The 20269-nt window shown below is 38.3% G+C and overlaps 1 protein-coding gene across 1 annotated transcript in view; it reads left to right on the plus strand.

Moving 5' to 3' along the window:
- Positions 1-20269, plus strand: part of LOC122815830 (kielin cysteine rich BMP regulator) — a 2917372-nt gene that overhangs the window by 1320997 nt on the left and 1576106 nt on the right. The window contains exon 21 of the mRNA XM_044088633.1: positions 14766-14865. Within this exon, the coding sequence (XP_043944568.1) occupies positions 14766-14865 (100 nt within the window). The remainder of the gene's footprint in view (positions 1-14765; positions 14866-20269) is intronic.

The raw sequence follows: 20269 nt of genomic DNA on the forward strand, positions 1-20269 counted from the left end.
GGCAGACTTGATTTTTCTATCTGAAGTGCATAGTCTCAGGTCGTACTGTTTTAGAGAATTATACCTACATACCAACTGTCTTCATAGTTATAATTACTATCCGCTTTCATTTAAGGAAATGTTTCCATATTAGACACCTCTTATTTCCTCAGGATCACACAGTGCTTGTGCACTCTCTGTTTTCTTCTCAACCTGACTACTTTAACTCCCTAAACATTTGGCTTCCAGGCTATGAATTTGACCCACTCCATCTCATACAAAGATTCTTCCTGGTTATAAATGTTTACATTTTCTAATTGGCATATTGCTTCAGTTCTTCAGATCCTTCACTGGCTGACAGTCTGGTCCTTCATTATCTGTAAAGTTCTAATCCTTGTTTATTTAACCATTTTACTTGAAAAAAGGTTACTTTTATAGGTTCATAGATAAGTACTGTATTAGCTCCTTCTGGTCAATTTTAAGCCTAGACAATTTCCTTTTTTCCTTGAATTAACCTGTCCCATTTGGTGTTAGATTTGTCTTACCCTTCCCATGGTCAGTAATTGTATATTACCTCTGGTGCGAATAACTGAAATAGCTGGACTCATACCATAGATGATATGAGGAGAACCATGCAAGGGGTAAAGCATTTAGGAGCTGCCTCTGTCCATTAGTAGTACATGGGACAGTCCTGGGTCCATCCATAGTTCCAAATTTTACTGTAATATGGACAGGGATGAAAGGGATGACCTTTGTCATAGATGGGGAGTTAGCTCCAGAGCAGTGCTATCCTCTATGAGATATACCTGTCCCTCTAAACCATTCTGTTGAAGTTGCAGAACATTTAGATCCATAATCTGTGTATTTCTGATACCATCTGATTTGATGTGTAGTAGTTCCATCAGTACTGGGTCAGAAAATGACTTATATGACAGACACAAGTCACCTCTTAGCAGTCTGCGGGATATGGTGTTCAGTGATATTGCTTTGAAATGGTCCATATAGGACATGTTATTTAGGCCTTGTATCCTGTTAATAAGGTATCTATGTGGCCGTTCCAGTTGCTACATGTGTCTGGACAGATACATGTCAAACAGGGCATTATACTCAGTGGCTGGCCTAATGTGGGCTGAATAAAGGTGGACAAAGACAGCTCTAGATCTAGACATGATCATTTGTTTATAAGCTGCAATGTAGAAGTGCATTCTTAAGACAGAGGACAAATGTTGCTTGACTGTTGTGTAGGTCAATCCATAGTGGTGTATTGTCAATGTGGTAGTTCCCTAGGGTAGCTGATTTCCCACAGGATATGATAAAGCACTTTTTTGGCATTTAGGTTCATACATAATTTTGGCATTAATCATTTTTTTAAGACAAACCTTCTTGCAGGATGGCTAAGTCATTTGGAGATTCAGTGACTGGTGATAACTTGCAGTCATCTGTAAACCTTGTCAGTCAGTGCCATTTGGTGTTGGCTTATACTTCAGAGAAGTAGATGCCAAACAGGAGAAGACCATGTATTGAACCCTGGGGGACTCTACTGGCGACTGATCTGCTTGTTGAGGTAGCTTCGCCTATTTTGATCTTCTATATCCTCTCTTTGAGCCAGCTGGCAAACCAGTAAGTTATGTAAAGGTTTATTCCTAATTTATTTAACTTTTCTGCTATGTCTGAGTGGGAAAATGGATCAAAAACTGTGTCCAGGTCAAGATATGTGGTGTTTACCATTTTGCCTTTATCCCTTGCTTTGATTACCTTTTCAAATAAGTCTACCAGGTTGAGTAAACATGAGCTGCCCTTGACAAATCCAAAATGAGATAAGTCCATTGTTTGGAGGTTCCCTATGTCCTTATCAATTAGTTCCATGATAATTCTTTCTATGACTTTCCATATAAGGCTGGTCAGACCTTTGAGTCTGTAATTGCCTGGATCTGTTGAAGGGTCCTATGCAAGGGACTGACTGTGGCTGTTCTCCATTTGCTTGGCACAAAACCTGTATTTTACTGTACTTTTATAGTTCTGCCTGGCTTGTGTCATCTCAACAGTTAGCCAGGGCTTCTAGTGATTCCAATGGGACAGATTGAATCCTCTTGGCATGAACGTTTTGAATTCCATGCCACACTAATTTAGAACTTACTCTCTAAGTGTCTTTGGTGGGGTGCCAGACACACACTGGTGTAAGAAATCTATTAAGACTTATTTATTTATTTCAACTTGCTTTGAATTCACTTAATGATGTGCCTCTTAACTTTTATTTTTATGCATGCTTTACACTATTTTGCTTCCATGGTGGTTAGGCTTAAGCAGCATAATTAATCTGAACTTGATTTTTCTTACATTCTCTTGAGTTTGTTAATGTAATCTTTATTTTGCATGTACATTCACAGTGCCTGGTATAATTCTTTTTTGGTCTAGTTTATTCATCATCTATTGTCATTACTTATTTCATAACATTGCTGAAGTTTTCTATGCACCCATCAACCTGTGTGCAATGATTTATGCATTTATCATTTGGCACTTTCCTCCATTCCACAGTTGTTTTGCTGCCAGTAATTTCTTTGCTACACTTTGCCAGTACATGCCTTTGTAACTAGAATTTACAATTCTGAGAAGTGATTCAGTTCCATTCCTCTTTATAGTTAATACATGGCATTGTGAGTTAGTGTATAGTGTTATCACCACCACCAATCAGCTCCCTATATATTACAATGAAAATTGACCAGTTTGTATGACTTATTCCACAACTTATATCTCAATAAAATGAACATGCCTAATGTGATAGTGAAAATACCTGTATCATGTTTCCTTCTCTTTGAATTACTGTATCTCTTGATATTTTGATATATGTTTGTTGAACTTAGCCAAATATTGCCAGTAGCTGTAGCAGGTATTCATCATGTGGATAGCAGACCTTCATTAGAAGAGGTATATCATAGCCTAACTTGCCTTCTTAAACTCCCTTTTTGTTCTTTTTTCTGTTGATATACGTATGTAACTGTACTAACAATGAAATAGAAAATGGACAAACTGTAACTGTAAACTTCATTTAACAAGATAATTAATACAGGGATATTATTATTTATTTATTTTACAGAAAGCACTCTAAAATACAGGATCATTCTCAAAAAAACAGGTTAGACCAGCTACAGTAAAATGTAACTAAGCTAATAACATCAAACCCTCACAGATAAATGAGCACCATATATCTGCATAAAAATGACATAATTCAAAACCAAACAGAAATTAGGAGTCTGGCATAAATTAAACAAACCTTTCAGGAATAAAGTACATTACCAGATCAGAAAAGGTAAAAGGCACTGGAAAGGTAAAAAGTAACTTCTTAATGAAAAGGAAGGCATAAATTCTACAAACAGGAAATGTCATAGTGCAGGCAGGAAGAGGAGGAAAATAAAGCATGCATGCAATCAAGGCTAGCAATCCCCATTGCAAAACAAACAAACAAAAAAATAAATAAACCTCACTGTCAGCAGAACTATTCTAAAGAGTTTTATACTTAAAGACATGGTACACAAATGTAAATATGCATACACACAAATGCATATTAAAGAATAATAAAACACACACAAAAGTACCAGAGAAGCTCAATTAAATAAAGATGATATGCATCAGCTTAGCCAACTGTAGAAAAATGATGAAGAGGCATTACTGTTTTGAATATGTCTGTCTTTCAGTTCTTGGAGCTGTCAACAAAATGATATTTCTTGTGAACAATTTAAGGCCATATTACTTGGAAAACAGTATACGTATTTGTGAAACATTGTGCTATTAATATTCAGGTTTCTTCATTTGTAATTATTCAGCTGCCAGTACTCAGTTAATAAGGTATCACATTCCTAGTTGTTGGCAGGCTGGAGAGCAACTGGCTATAACTGTGAGTCACAGTAACTTCTGATGTGAGAAAATCTTTTAAACTGAGCGGCTAAAACAGCATGTCCCTTATTTATTTAACATAAGTATTTATCTTACATTTAAGAGAGAAAACAACATATAAAATATAAAATATATGCAAAACTGAATAAACAATACAGATAAAAAATTAAACACATATTCATATGTCTTTTTGTAGACATAGTCAAAAAAATAAGAAAGATACAAGTAATAACGCATCAAAAAGTTGAAGATATGTTATAAATGTAGGATTATTCTTTCTGTTTAAAAAATAAAAAATGCAGGCTATTAATGAAGTTATTATTTACAATGATTAAGATATCTTATTATCAGCTGCTTTGCATTTAATAAATACATACTTAAGAACTGCAATAAGTTCAAAACAAAGCAATATCACAGTACATAAAGAAGCTATTTTTTGTCAAAACAAGCAAAAACATACAAAAATGCACATTCCGGTAAATACAATATATAGTAGTGTAATATCAACAAACATAAACTCTGGGACCATTTTCTAAGTGTGTGATGTCCTACAGTGTAGGTATTATAGGGAAATAATGGACCTTCTGGGATGGACAGCTCCAGAGTAGTAGTCCAACCTGTAAGGTATCATTGCTTATATATCTCATCTGGAGAAAAGAATCTTTACTGGAAACAAATTATTTTTGCATGCTTTAGTTTGCTAAACCTTTGTTTAAATGTGGCTATTTGCTTGCATTCTTCATTTATAATGCATTATTGGCATTTACAAGTATGGTATACAGATTTCATAGCTGAATTTTAACAGTACCCTTCTTGAAATTTGAATTGAGAGTGAGCAATGTTTTTCTTCAGGTTTTATGAGGTTCCATAGAAAGAGAAATGAACACAAAGGTGTATCATAGTAATGTCAACAGTTGCCTCCATGAACATTGTAATTTGTGTAGTAAAACATGTACTGATTTAAATGCAGTCAAATGTTTATAGCCAGCCTGTAGATGTTAACAGTTCACTAAAATGTCTTTTGACAGTGTACTGTCTGTTCATTCAACTCTACTTAAATTCTAGCCTATTGATTCCTCCACCATCTTGTTTGTTACCTCTGGTAAAAGTCTGATAACTAGTTTATATTAACTATTTTAGGTGACAGCTATGATTTTTTTTTAATTATTATACTTTGCTAGTTGTAACTATCAATTTGATCTGACAGGACTGGTGTTAGTATTTTGGGGGTCCTCCAATAAATGTCAAGTTAGGGGCTGCCTGGACACTTCCAGTCTCAGTATTACCCTGCCACTGCCACCCCTCCTAAGCCACCTTTTAGTTCAAGCTGCAAACGTTTAGGAGTAGTACCACAGACTGACCTGTTGCAGCTATGCTCTTACATTACAAGACACTTATGTACTGCTGTGTGTTGGCCCAGCTCACACAGGGACATTTAAAGTTACTGGCATTTAGCTGCAACAAAGATACAACTCTATGTATGGGTCTGGACTTAGGTGAAATGGCACCCTAAGTACTGCCTACTGTTTCAGCCCACCCCACCCCCCATCCACACTTACACAGCCTCCAGTCCTCCCCTCTGTTTTCCCCATCATGGGCTCCCCATACCATGAACATTACTTTTTTCTTCCTTTTCTCACATCGTGTCTTACTCTTTAGCTTTTTCAGGAAACCATAACTTTCTATATGCTTTGAAATGCATTTAATTTTTTTGTTTCATCTAATGATGGCCTGAACAGAAATTATGATTAAGGAAGGACATTCATTGTTGCTGTTCAACTTTCATTTTTTCTTGCATCCTTTCAGCACATCTTTCCTGGTCAAAACAGCAAAGTAATACACATTTAGGAAATAACTCAATTAAGCTGGTGCCCCCAGAAGCCATAGGGGTTGTAGATGCTCTGGGATGCATTTTTACAGCCTTTTCCAATGATTGCCTAACCAAAATCATGAGTTAGAATGGAATTTCAGTCTTATATTTTATTTTCTTTCAAGGAAGACATAAGTTGTGCTCAAAGTTTAATGTTCAAAGCTGACAAAATAGTAGCTCATGATAAACTAACAAACCGATTATTGTGCAGGTAGATAGGTCCTATGTGGGGATGAAAGCAGAGGTTGAATTGCCACAGTCATGTATTTCAAGTGACTGCTGACATATATATATATATATATATATATATATATATATATATATATATATATGTAATGCCACTTCACTACTCACCCCTAACCCCCAAAGTAGCCACCTGTATATGTGCCTGATCTGTGATTTTGAGGATAATGAACTAAGTAATGATGAGTAATGTATTCTAATCTATTGCCCCTAGACACTACACTGCCCTTACACAATCTATAGTATCTGTAGAGCAGAGTGTGTGTATGTAACTTTAAGAAGCATTTCAAGATGTAGGCACATGCGTATAAGTAGTGAGCATGTGTAGGCAGCAGTGCCATTTTGAGAGAACAGCCAGAGTGTTAACATGTATGAGTGTGGTAGTCAGTCTGTTTATAAGTTTATTTAAGTTTAAGTTACTAAGCCTCATTCCTGATGTGCTTGTGTGTATTAAAGCTGCTTGAACTGAACCCCCAACTGTTCATCTGTTTTTTCCTGACCAGACGAACAACAGTAACCTTCTTTGCACACCTCTGAGGTCTATGAGTAAAGTAAAAGACACAATGACCACACTGTCCTCAGTCCAAACACAAGCTATAATGACCCCCTGTGCACATATCTAAGGTTTGATTGTGATGAAAATTGAAGAGCCCCCACTCCCTGCATTACCTACAGCAGCTTTCTGTACACACACATCTGAGCAGAGCTGGTTTTAGAATTGGTGCGATTGGGAGCAGAGGCCATTATCAGCTTTATCCTAACAGGATCATAACACAGGCCTTCTCAGGTTAAAGAGCATAATCAGAAAAAATGATAAATGTTTCCCCAACCAGCAACACCTTTTGTGGGGCCCCCACACAGTCAAGGATGATTAAGGGAGCTCCAGTGTATTCATTTATACAGTCTGGGGATGCTACCAGACTCCTAGAAGATCTAAGTGTCTGAATGTTCTGTGATATATTTTACGCCTCACTTTTGAAATATAATAACTTGTTAGCTGCATTTTTTACTGATAGCTCAAAGAGTAATGCATGTGTCCTGGCATTATTGGGTGCATGCACAGACAAGAAAACAGTGATAATTTTTACACACACACACACACACACACACACACACACACACACACACACACACACACACACACACACACACACACACACACACATGCTGCATAGCAATACTAGTTTTGTACTTCTTTCAGCAAAAAGCAATACATTGTGCAACATTTGTACTGCCACACAAGATTAGTGACTGCTGTTTATCAGTTGTCAAAATGCAGCAGGGGTAAGTCAATTTTAAATGCAGCAGGGGTAAGTCAATTTTAAATGCAGCAGGGGTAAGTCAATTTTATTTACCTCATTGAGGAGTAATGCATACCGGTCAGAGTCCCTGATTTCACAGACCTTACCCGATTTTGCTCATAATTTTGCTCTGTTCTTCATAAAAAGTTTGATATGCTGGTAAATCAGTCAGGATTACAGAGACTCAATAAATCCAGACATCAGAATTTTGGACTTTTTATTGTCCAAAAACATTCTCATTGATGCAAAAAGTGTTATTCTGGTACCTTTTTAACTAAATTAGAGTAATATTTAAAAAGTGTTCATGATTTTGAGCCCTTATTCTGCTATTACTTTTGGCATTGTGCTGAATTCTTCAGCAAAGACGTCAAGAATTATAGCATCTGGTGTTCTGCTAGTATTTATAAAACTCTGTGAAAGAGAAAACCATCTCAGTAGATTGGAAACATCAGTTCTTATTTGCACTGAGATCAGTCACCCTGGGCTGCTAAGCTGTATAGTGCTTACCTACTCATCAGCTTTATCTCAACAGGGTCATTTCACAGCCCTGTTCAGGCTGCAGAGTGTAATCAGGAAATTAATACATTTTTTTCTCATCATTTTTCCCCAACCAGCAGCCCTCCACACAGTCAAAGATGATCCCGAGGACCCACTGCAGCCATGAGTATTGCAGGTATCTAAAACTGCCTATGCTGTAAGTTTTAGTGGTGAGAATGTCTACAAGTATGGTTAAACTAAGCCACGGGCACTATGTGAATGGTAAAGTATTTAATGTAATTGTGAAGCCTGTTACACTGCTACTATAACCAGATATATCTTTGAATTTTAAAGGAGATATAAATAAGAGTTATTACCCACCTGGTTTAGTATACAAGATTGCTGTACTAGCTTTTGGTGGTTTGACAAACATGTTACAAAATATTTAGATAAGATAACTTGCTGTGGTTGAGCCCCCCCTCCCCCAGGAACAGGGGGCCCCAACATCCACAGAGTTTGCTGGTGCCTAAAGATGTCTATTATCTGTATTACAGATTGGCCAAACTCTGTTTGGATTTGAGGCTTCCCTTGCAGTACTGGAAATGCATTATATCCTGAACAACTCTGGAACATTCTGTTTTGTTTTAATTATATACTTGAATGGAGCAAGTACAGCATTTTTCAGGATCCAACAAATAATTATATAACTGCACAATTCAAACATAATTGGAAGTTCTAAACTGTTTAGTAACTGCCTGACTTTGCTAAGGCTTACAAAACTGCAAGTGACATTTGACAATCTTCATCTAGTTCCCATCCACTTGACAATTGCTTGGAGAACTTCTGTCTTTGAATCAAACTATATGGAGAAGAAGAAGTGGGATTGTCAAAGAGATGAAGAAAGTAGACAAGAGTATAAGGAGATGAGGTGCATGGCAAAGAGAGAGGTGGCAAAGGCTAAGGATAAGGAGTATGAAGAGTTGTATAAAAGGTTGGACACTAAGGAGGGAGAAAAGGACCTGTACCAATTGGCTAGACAGAGGGACCGAGCTAGTAAAGACGTGCCCAGGTAAGGGTGATAAAAGATAATGAGGTAAAAGTACTCACAAGCGAGGAGAGAGTGTTGAGCAGATGGAAAGAGTACTTTAAGGGGTTGATGAATGAAGAGAATGAGAGGGAGAGAAGGTTGGTTGATGTGCGGATAGTGAATCATGAAGTGCAGTGGATTAGCAAGGAGGAAGTAAGGATAGCTATGAAGAGGATGAAGAACGGAAAGGCTGTTGGTCCAGATGGCATACCTGTGGAAGCATGGAGGTGTTTAGGTGAAATGGCAGTGGAGTTTTTAACTAGATTGTTTAATGAAATCTTGGAAAGTGAGAGGATGCCTGAGGAATGGAGAAAAAGTGTTCTGGTACCAATTTTTAAGAATAAGGGTGATGTGCAGAACTGTAGCAACTACAGAGGGATTAAACTGATCAGTCACAGCATGAAGTTATGGGAAAGAGTAGTGGAAGCTAGGTTAAGAAGGGAGGTGATGATTAGTGATCAGCAGTATGGTTTCATGCCAGGAAAGTGCACTACAGATGCAATGTTTGCTCTGAGAGTGTTGATGGAGAAGTACAGAGAAGGTCAGAAGGAGTTGCATTGTGTCTTTGTGGATTTAGAGAACGTATATGACAGGGTGTCTAGAGAGGAGTTGGGGTATTGTATGAGGAAGTCAGGAGTGTCAGAGAAGTATGTAAGAGTGGTATAGGATATGTACGAGGGTAGTGTGACAGAGGTGAGGTCTGCGGTGGGAGTGACGGATGCGTTTAAGGTGGAGGTGGGATTACATCAGGGATCAGCTCTGAGCCCTTTCTTATTTGCAATGGTGATGGACAGGTTGACAGACGAGATCAGACAGGAGTCCCAGTGGACTATGATGTTTACAGATGACATTATGATCTGTAGTGAGAGTAGGGAATAGGTGGAGGAGACCCTGGAGAGGTGGAGATATGCTCTAGAGAGAAGAGGAATGAAGGTCAGCAGGACTAAGACAGAATATATGTGTGTGAATGAGAGGGAGGATAGATGAATGGTGAGGATGCAGGGAGTAGAGGTGGCGAAGGGGGATGAGTTTAAGTACTTGGGACCAACAGTTCAGAGTAATGGTAAGTGTGGAAGAAAGGTGAAGAAGACAGTACAGGAAGGATGGAGTGGCTGGAGAAGAGTGTCAGGATTGATTTGTGAGAGATGAGTACCAGTAAGAGTGAGAGGGAAGGTCTACAAGAGACCAGCTATGTTATATGGGTTGGAGACAGTGGCATTGGCAAAAAGGCAGGAGTCAAAGCTTGATGTGGCAGAGATGAAGATGTTAAGATTTGCACAGGGTGTGATGAGGATGGACAGGATTAGGAATAAGTATATTAGAGGGTCAGCCCAGGTTGGAAAGTTTGGAGACAAAGTCAGAGAGGCAAGATTACATTGGTTTGGACATTGTGTTGAGGAGGGATGCAGAGTATATTGGGAAAAAGATGCTAAGGATGAAGCTGCCAGGTAACAGGAAAAGAGGAAGGCCTAAGATAAGGTTTATGGATGTGGTGAGAGAGGACATGCAGGTGGTTGGTGTGACAGAGCAAGATGCAGAGGACAGGAAGAAATGGAAACAGTTGATCTGCTGTGGTGACCCCTAATGGGAGCAGCCGAAAGAAGAAGAAGATTTTTAACAACAAAATAAGTAAATAAACTTAGCTGTGATCCCACCCCACCATAATTTTGATTTAGTCGATTAACTCTGGTTAGTAATATTATTTTTTAATTCTTAAAAATATTTCTCCTTTTTTTTCTGGAACATAAAGCTAACCTTATATATCAGCTTACCAGTGAATGTTCTTATTCACTGAGGCTGCATAGGCAGATTGACTCAACTCTGTGTGATTTCTAGACCGCTTTCCCCCTCTCCCACCAATTCCCCAGCCACCTCACGTTTTTCTACATTTATTTTCTTCTTTCCACACCCATGTCATTTAACATAACACCACACAAACATTCCAGTTTATACTGTGACACTCAAGCAACTATTAACATTCTTTCTACCTAGATGTGCTTCTTTCCAACTTTAATATATAACACTATATGTATTTCTCTTCCTTACCGCAGAGTTTACTTTTTTCATAAATACCTTCTTTTGTTCCTCCTGCTAACACTCATTACTATTCCTCCAAACAAGATCTACAGTATCATTCACTCCGTCATGTGCTCCCCCTCTTACTTCACCCTGGTCTGTTTAATACTGCTATGCTATATTCTCTTCATTTAGAGTTTAGTAGTCCATACATATTGTCCATCTTCCCTCCATTACCATATTATTCCACACTTATCCCTCCAACTACATCAGTTAATTACTCCTGCTTATCTGTCTCTGCACATGCACTCATTTATCATTTCATAATCTACTCATGCACCTCCCTAATCATATCCATAAACTTTCACCAGCCTTTACTCCTACTGCACCTTCAAGATAATATCAAAGCTAACCCGGGTCCATGTCCACTCTCCTATATACTAATTAACACACAAAGTATATGAAACAATACTGACCAGATTAATGCCTTTATTTCCTTGCATAGTTTAGTTGCTGTCACAGAATCAAGGGTTAAGGCTAACAATCCTCTTTCCAACATTTCTTGACTCCAGACCAGGCACATTTATATGTTCTAATACTTGCTCAAGGAAACGGTAACACAAATAATTATTCTGTCTGGCTACATGCATCCAGTCCCTCTCATGAGAATACCATACCACATCTCACTGTAGCATATTTGCCATCTCTGTCTTCATTCTCAAAATAAATAACCTACTAAAAGAAATAACTTCCTCCACAAATAACATCAAAAATGTCATGATACTTGGAGACTTTAATCTCACCCTGTTCAGTTCTGTTTCCAGTGACCTGAATACTCTTCTAATGCAGTTAGTCCTCTCCCAGCTCATATCTCATCCTACCACCCACAGTGACTACTGACCTAGTTGATTTAATATCCATCATCCATATGTAAATGTAGACCCCAAAAGCTCATATTTTTCTGTAACAACTCAATGAATAACGTTAATAAACTTAAATTCACCCTCTCCTTAATTGACTGGTCACCAGTTTTGAACTCATCTGACCCTATCACTGCTGCAGAACTACTCACCTCTGTACTGACTTGACCTGCAAAGCTCCCACTTACTTGTAATACAAAGACAATACAAACCTAAAACTAACTGCTGGTTAAGCTATGAGCTTACAGCTTTACTACAACTGAGAGACAAAGCATGGCATTCTTGGAAAGCACTTCCTCCTGCTAAAAACAGACAGTGCTATATACCCAGCTTCACAAACACGTCAAGCAAGCTGTATACTGTAATAAAAGTCACTAATAAAATCACCCAAAAAATTTTGGAAAGAGGTCAACTGTCTTACAGGATGAAGAGCCTTTCCTCCATAAATTCCATATCCCCTCAACTTTCTGCTTATGATTTCCTTTCTCATTTTAATAACATTCCCAGCCCTTTCTGTAGCCAATCTCAAACTGCATTCTACTTCAGAACTATCATATCCGAGGACAGATTCAACTTGTTAGACCCACCCCCACAGGTACTGACAGCCTTCACCCATGGTTTATCACTGTAGAGACAACATCATGACCCCGCTGAAGCACATCTACAACCTGTGCATTACAATTAATACCATGTCTAAGTTCTGGAAGTATGCCATAGTAAAACCACCCAGTCTCCCCATTCCGTCAGACATTTGGCCCATTTTTATTCTCCCTACCCTGGGAAAGATTCTGAAAAAAGTACTTTCTTTGCAACTCAGTCAGTTTATCAACCAATATCAATATATCAGTACAAAACCAATATCACATTCTCTCTCAAAAGCAGCATGGCGTTTGGTCTTGTCACAGTACATCCATACCTATCTGGACACTCAGTGACAACATTCTTCTTGAAATGGAAAAGGCTTAATTAGTGGGGCAATTTCTGCTGGCCTCACAGAGCCTCTGGTCAATTGATCGCTCAATTCTTCTAGACCATCTCATTGAAACAGGCATTAGTTACTATACACTGCCCTGGTTCAAAAACGACCTCTCTAACCACCACGTCTCAGTTAAGTTCAATTCATCAACCTCAACATCAGACCCTCTGCAGAAATTTGTCCTTCAGGGGTCTATTCTGGCACCCTTCCTCTTTGCTATCTACAGTAACAAATCTTCTTTTGACTTACCCCATGTTCGTCTCCTGCTTTATGCTGATGGCATGGTCCTATTCAGCTCCAACCATTATGTTTCTTTTCTTGAACTCAAATGTCAGGCTGATTTTCATGCTCTTATTCAATGGGTTAGTGACAAATAATTGCTACTAAACTCCTCTAAAACAAAAGCATTCATTTTTGGCACTAGGCAATAGCTCACTTTTATCTCCTCTTAATGACATTATTGAAAATGTCACTTCATTCAAATATCTAGAGATTTGGTTTGACCCTTTCCTAAATTTCCAACTCCACCTGGGCTACACACACTCAGAAAAACAACTCTCTAATATTGTACTCTAATGTAGTCTTCCATTTTCTATCCGGACCTTATATAAATGCCATAGCTCAGTTAGAATACTGTCTCCTGCTAATTGCTGCAGCTTCTAAAATAAATGTATCTGCTAGTTAGTCCATTTCAAATGCCATTTGCAGATTCATCAGTCTCCCTCCAAGAAATGAACACCACTGCAAAATCATTGAAAAAGCTAAGTGGCTACCTGTGAAACAGCATGCTGACTTTCTACTTGCCTCTCAATTATTTACCACACGTGCTTTCACCCTGACTCAAATGCAGGGCTTTTTCAAGTACAAGAAAACACAAAATACCCCTCCTATTTAACTTCCCCTAGATAAAAAGTGTGCCAAAACATTTAAAGCTATCTATCCATCTATATATATATATATATATATATATATATATATATATATATATATATATATATATACACACACACACACTGTCTACATTTGCACCGTAAAGTGTTCACAAAATGCATAGTAAAATCCCTTCATAACCTTCAATGTAAATGCACATAAAAAACTTATAAAAAACAAATTTCTTCAAATAAACATATGCACATGTTACTAAACATTGTCCCCCAGTATCAATGCCATAAGACTTACTGGGAACAACCCACTTGTTAGAAATACATCAAAACTTCTCAGACCTCCTAACCAAATAAGGTTTAATGGAAATATGGTAATTTAATCCTGGAGGTTGAGTTGCATTTAATTTTAATTGACCGTTTTATTACCATTTTCCTGTGTCACCTGGACCATTTTTGTTGGATTTTACTAACCACTATATATACGGTTATTCCATTGGTTTTAATTCTAGCTTCTAGACCACTCAAAGTTGCATCAACATACAACTTGAAGCATCTTAACTATTCACGTCCTCTCCTTAAAACCCCCTAAACTAGCCTTTACTGCACAGACCATGCTTTCTTAGACCTTGATCCCAAACTCTGGGAATCTGTCCTTTTTTTAAAGATCATTTCTCTCACCCATTTTCCATTCACAAATAAAAGCACATTACAAGACTGTAGGATAATGAAACTTCTGTCTCTCTGGTCATATAACTTAAGCTCTCCAGTCTTTTCTTCTGCCTACAACATTGCTCTGACAATATTTTTAATTGTGATTTTAGCATGCCATCTTTGATTTCCACTCTTTATATAATTCTTGTTTATACTGTATTTTTTCATTTACTCTGTATATAATCTCATACATATGTTGCCTTTATTCTCTCAAGCCCACTATGATATTGACTTTGTGTATAATATATGTATATATTGCATTTTCTCTGTATAAATTGTATAATTAGTGTGTTTTCCGTGGCTGAGACTGAAATGCATCCAATGGGATAAGTGCTCTACCCTGGTTAACAAATTTAAAATAAAAATAAAATAACATTTCTTGTTCATGGTTGTACCCTTGTCTCTCATAGGCTGGAAAAGTATCTTGTGACCATCTAGACCGTAATTGTCCTCCAGCTCACTGTAGCCATCCAAGTAAGCAAAGAGGAAGCTGCTGTCCAACATGTGATAGTAAGTAACCATGTATCTGAAGCTTTTATTTGTTTATTTAGCTTTCTTAACTGTTAGGTGGACTGATACAATGACTCATTTCAGCCATGGTCAGAGCCATTGGGCATTTATACAAGTACAGGAAACAGACTTATTTATAGAAACAAATAATATTGTACAAAAGGTACTGTGATACATAGTAGTGTTTGAATAAAACATAATGAACGGAAAAATATTTTCCTTTCATTTATTCATTTATTCATTAATTTATTTAAATATTTGTATATATTGGTCTTGTCTCCCACTTGACCAATTTATTTTCTTCTTACACCATACCACATTCATCACATAGTCCCTCAAAACCTACACCACCAAAACACACACATCGCAACAGAAAACACGCACCTACATTCATGGAGGCTCTCAATAACAATCTGCTCAAGCAATAGAGACCTCCAAAGCAGAAACACATGCAACCTCCACCCCCAGCACAACCCAAATGACACATAGCCCACAAACTCAGTGTGCCACTCAACAACAGCCCATAAGGCATAACAACATACCCAACATTCTAGTCATAGGAGACTCTATAGTCAGGCGCACTGATGTTCCACTCACCAGGCTAAACAAGGAGAAAGTTACTGTCAGCTGCCTGTCAGGTGCCAGGATCCGCCACATAATGCACACACTCAGAACACTCCACAACAAGTACAAATATGACTCTATCATTGTCCATGTTGGTGTGAATGATCTGATACATACCTCCCTGGACTACATCAAAAGAGACATGGAGGAGCTCTCCAATGTTGTAGCCCAGGCAGGTATGACCCTGGCCCTGAGTAACATCCTGCCATCACCCAGAATGATACCGCAGTACAATGACAAAATGATTGACTTCAACAATTGGCTAAGCTTCTGGTGTCATTCTAAGGGGATCCTATCTGTCTGCCTGGGATGACATGATCGGCAGACCACGATGCTTTGCCAGAGATGGCCTGCACCTGATGCCCTTGGGATTTCAGATACTGGCTAAGGCTCTTGCCACCCCTATAGTGCCTTTTTTGGGCAAGGGTCAAATGACAAATTCACCACCGTAACAGGTACAAGCAAGCAAAATCTGATGGTAATGCTGCTCAATGCTAGAAGTCTAAACATCAAAATGCATTCACTCGAGGCACTCATTAAAATAGAGAACATCGACATCTGTGCAGTGACAGAGACCTGGTTGAAGGCTCCAGAGAGCACCCCTGCATTACCAGGCTATAATTCATACCACACCTTTCGGCCACCTAACCTGGATCGAAACACTAAAGATGGAGACATGTCCATATTCATTAAGGATATCCACACCTCCAGGCTAGTTGCTCAGCATAATGCATCCGAGATTATCCAAGTGCAACTAACTCTGGGCAACACCACAATCCAAATTGTAACTTGCTACAGATCCCCCACCATGCCCCAGGATTCCCACTCCTCATTTCTTGATACACTGGTAAATATTAGGGTACAACCCAACACCCTAATAATGGGCGATTTCAACTACCCCACCATTAACTGGGAAAACTACTCATGTACCAACTCTTTTGCTCAACATTTTCTGGAATTCATAAATTCCAATGCCGTGGATCAATTTATCCACACCCCCACCTGGGGCAGCAGTATCCCAGACCTGGTCATTACCAACATGGGCGACTGGTGTTCCACACCAGAGGTAAATTCCTTGTTGGTCATATCCGACCACAAGCTAATCAGCCTAGACATCCACATCCCGCCCCCACCCCCCATTAGGGAATCCACTGTAAAAAACTTCTCCAAAGCCAACTTCATGCTTCTTAAGACAGAATTGGCAAAATTCACGACACCCATGCAGACGGGCAATAGAGGTACGACTGCTGAATCCTGCACAAATGCACTTTATAAGCACTTACATGAGTGCATGGATCATGCTATCCCTAAAAGAACCAAGATGCTGTCCTCCAAAAAAAGGAGGTCAATCTGGTGGTTTCCTGCCATAAACAAACTCTACAGTAGAAGAAAGAAACGGTTGCAAAAAGAGCAAAATCCCATGACTGGAAGAACTCCCAGGTCAGTCTCAATAAAATCCTCCAAAGCTAGCTATGAAAACAAAATCACCACTGATTCTAAAGACAACCACAAAGCATTCTATAGCTATGTCAAGAATCTCAATGGCAACACTCAGATTTGCTCTGAGTTACAGCACAATGGCACTAAATATACAGAACAAACTGATATTGCCAACATCTTTGCAGATAGGTTCAGTGCTAACTTTGCCCCGCCCCTCACCCTCTAAATGGCCCATCTCTATACCAGAAGAATGCAAGTTCCTGTAATCACAACTGCACAGGGAAAAAGCACACTCTCCAAAGCCAAGAACACAGCATCCATGGGACCTGACAACATCCAAGGCTGCATTCAACATGAACTATAGAATGAACTGACACCCCACCTAAGCACCATGTTCAGTCATAGCCTCACCTCAGGCTTTGTGCCCACTGAATAGTGCACAGCAACAGTTATCCCACTCCACAAAGGGGAAGCCACCACGGACCCTGGGAACTACCGCCCCATTAGCCTAATGAGCTTGGTCTGCACGGCCATGGAACGTATCATCATGGAACTTATAAACAAAGACATTGGCAATCTCCAAACTCTGGACCCCACCCAGTTCAGGTTTGTAAAAGGCAGATCCTGTCTCCTAAATCTGATTGACTTCTTTGAAGCAGTCACCAAAGCCGTAGACGAGGATAAGGTGGGTCACACAGCCTATCTAGATCTCGCCAAGGCTTTCAACACCATCCCCCACTCTGGAATTATAGATAAACTCAATAAACTAGGTATAAATCCCTATGTCACAAGATGGGTTGCCAACTGGCTCACTGACAGAACCCACACTGTGAAAGTAGCAGACTCCAAATCCGACTTTAGACCAGTGACAAGTGGAGTACCACAGGGTTCAGTCCTGGGTCCTCTCCTGTTTGGTATCTACTTTTCTGAAGTACAGGCTAACACGGAAGGTCTTTGGCTAACGAAGTTTGCAGATGACTGCAAACTAGGAGCCATAATTGAAACTCCTAATGATGTGGACATCCTACAAAAGGGCCTCACTGAGACAGATGCCTGGTGTCAAAGCCATGGCCTCAAGCTCAATGCCAAAAAGTACATTGTCATCCACTTTGGTAAAAACTATGTACCCATGAGCTATCACATAGGTGGTAGTCTACTTAACACCGAAAGTGTGATAAGAGAACTTGGGACACAGGTGGATAATAGTCTCTCCTTTGATAATCATATCACCACAGTAGTCAGGAAATCCTTCTGTGTGGCACACCTCATCACAAAAGGTTTCTCATCCAGGAAAAAAAAGAGGTCATTGTTCCCCTCTACTCATCACTCATTAGACCCATTATAGAGTACAACGCCCCTTTTGGTATGTACCTCACAAGACATCTACAACAACTGGAAAGGCCGCAGAAATACTTCAGAAAGAGGATTACTGGCCTCAAACAGATGCCCTATGCAGACCGTCTCAAAAAACTCCAGCTTTACTCCATCGCATATCGCCTACTCAGAGGCAATCTCTGCCTAACATATAAAGCTATGTCATACCCAGAGCTATTGAACATGCTCCACTTAAAGAAATCCCAGTCCCTCCAAGCTACACACTCTAGGGACCTAAACCTTGTCACCACAATAAACAGAACATGCTGGAGGAATAGATTCCTGTTACAAATCGGAGATGCTGAGAAAAATATCCAATAAAGAAACACAAACGTTGAGAAAAAAAGCACTTTTATAAAACAGCAAAGCTTTCGGGTTACACACCCTTCTTCAGTACTAATACAAGGTTCAATGAAACAATCCATTTAAATAAGAGTCCGTATTGATCACATGATATGCAGCCCAAAAAAATCATGTGACAACTACAAAGCATTAAATTACTAACAATAAAATATAAATACAATTTTTACACATATGAAATACAATTATATAAATAAATTCATAAACCTATCTGCTTATATTTAACATCTAACAGCATAACCTAGTACGTTGTAACTTAACCAAAACTGGTTTTAATGTAACAGCAGAATTTAAACCAGGTGAACAATCAGCTGATAATCTTGGTATCCATTCATACTCTTTTATTTCTAAAAGGTTATTGATATCACCCCCCCAATTGATGTATATACCATATCAATAACCCTAAATTTAAATTTATGTTCAATTCTATGCATACTTATATGTTTATATAAGGCATTTTTTTCGTTTGCCCTTCTTATCTCAGATTTATGCTCAATAATACATTCTTTTAACTTCCTAGTTGTTTTTCCCACATACAATGAAGAGCACATAGTGCAAGTTGCTAAATAAACAACATTATTACTAATACAGGTAGCTACTATATTAAATTTATACATTTTATGTGTTATAGGATAGATAAATGTGTTACTAGTATTAAAATCTATAATATCAATGCAACAGGTACAATTCATACAGCCAAGAGTACCACGTTTAGAAGAACTTTGTTGACTACATTTTTCTCTAAAGTCTTTATAACATAGTCTGCTCTTTAATGTTTTCATGTTCCTATATGAAAAATATGGTCTATTGCCTAAAACAGCCCTGATGTCCGCAGATGCCATCAAGACAACCCATATTTTTGAATAATATGTTTAACTAAATATGTCATAGTATTATAAGTTGTCATATATCTAATTTTATCTTCCTTCAATACACGCTTATTGAGATCAGGTAAAGATTCATCTGGTAACAGACAAATCGGTTTCAATTTTGTTTGTCTATCCGCTATGGTATTGGCTTTAATGGCTAATAGTAATTCAGAATCATAGCCACTGCTTAAACATTTATCCAATGTTTCATCTAACTGGGAAAGAAAACATATATCATCAGTATTCAGTCGGCTAATTCTACAAAATTGTGCCATCACAATACCTTTAAAAACATGAGGGGCATGCATACTGGTGTTGTGTATATACCTGCCTGCATGAACCTCCTTTCTGTGTACAGCAGTATTAAGTAAACCTTCCTTTAATTCAACCTTGAGATCTAAGAAAGTTATAGAAATATCTGAATAATCCATTTAAAATTTTAAGAAATCAGTAGTATTATTCAAATAATGTATATATTCAATCAATTCAGCAGGGGACCCTTTCCAAATTAAAAAACAATCATCCATGAAACATTGATAGAAGCATACATTCTTATTCAAAGGATTAATACTGTCATAAATGTATGTCATTTCCCATTGAAATAAAACTAAATTTGCATAGGTGTTAGCTACTGGTGTGCCCATTGCCACACCAGTAAGCTGCAAATAAAATTGTTTGTTAAACAGAAAAATATTGTTGGTTAAGACCATGTCCAGTAGGTAACAAATATTTTCAAT

This window comes from Protopterus annectens, chromosome 11.part0, assembly GCF_019279795.1.
Source record: "Protopterus annectens isolate FY-2018-M chromosome 11.part0, PAN1.0, whole genome shotgun sequence".
NCBI classification, from domain to species: Eukaryota; Metazoa; Chordata; order Ceratodontiformes; family Protopteridae; genus Protopterus; species Protopterus annectens.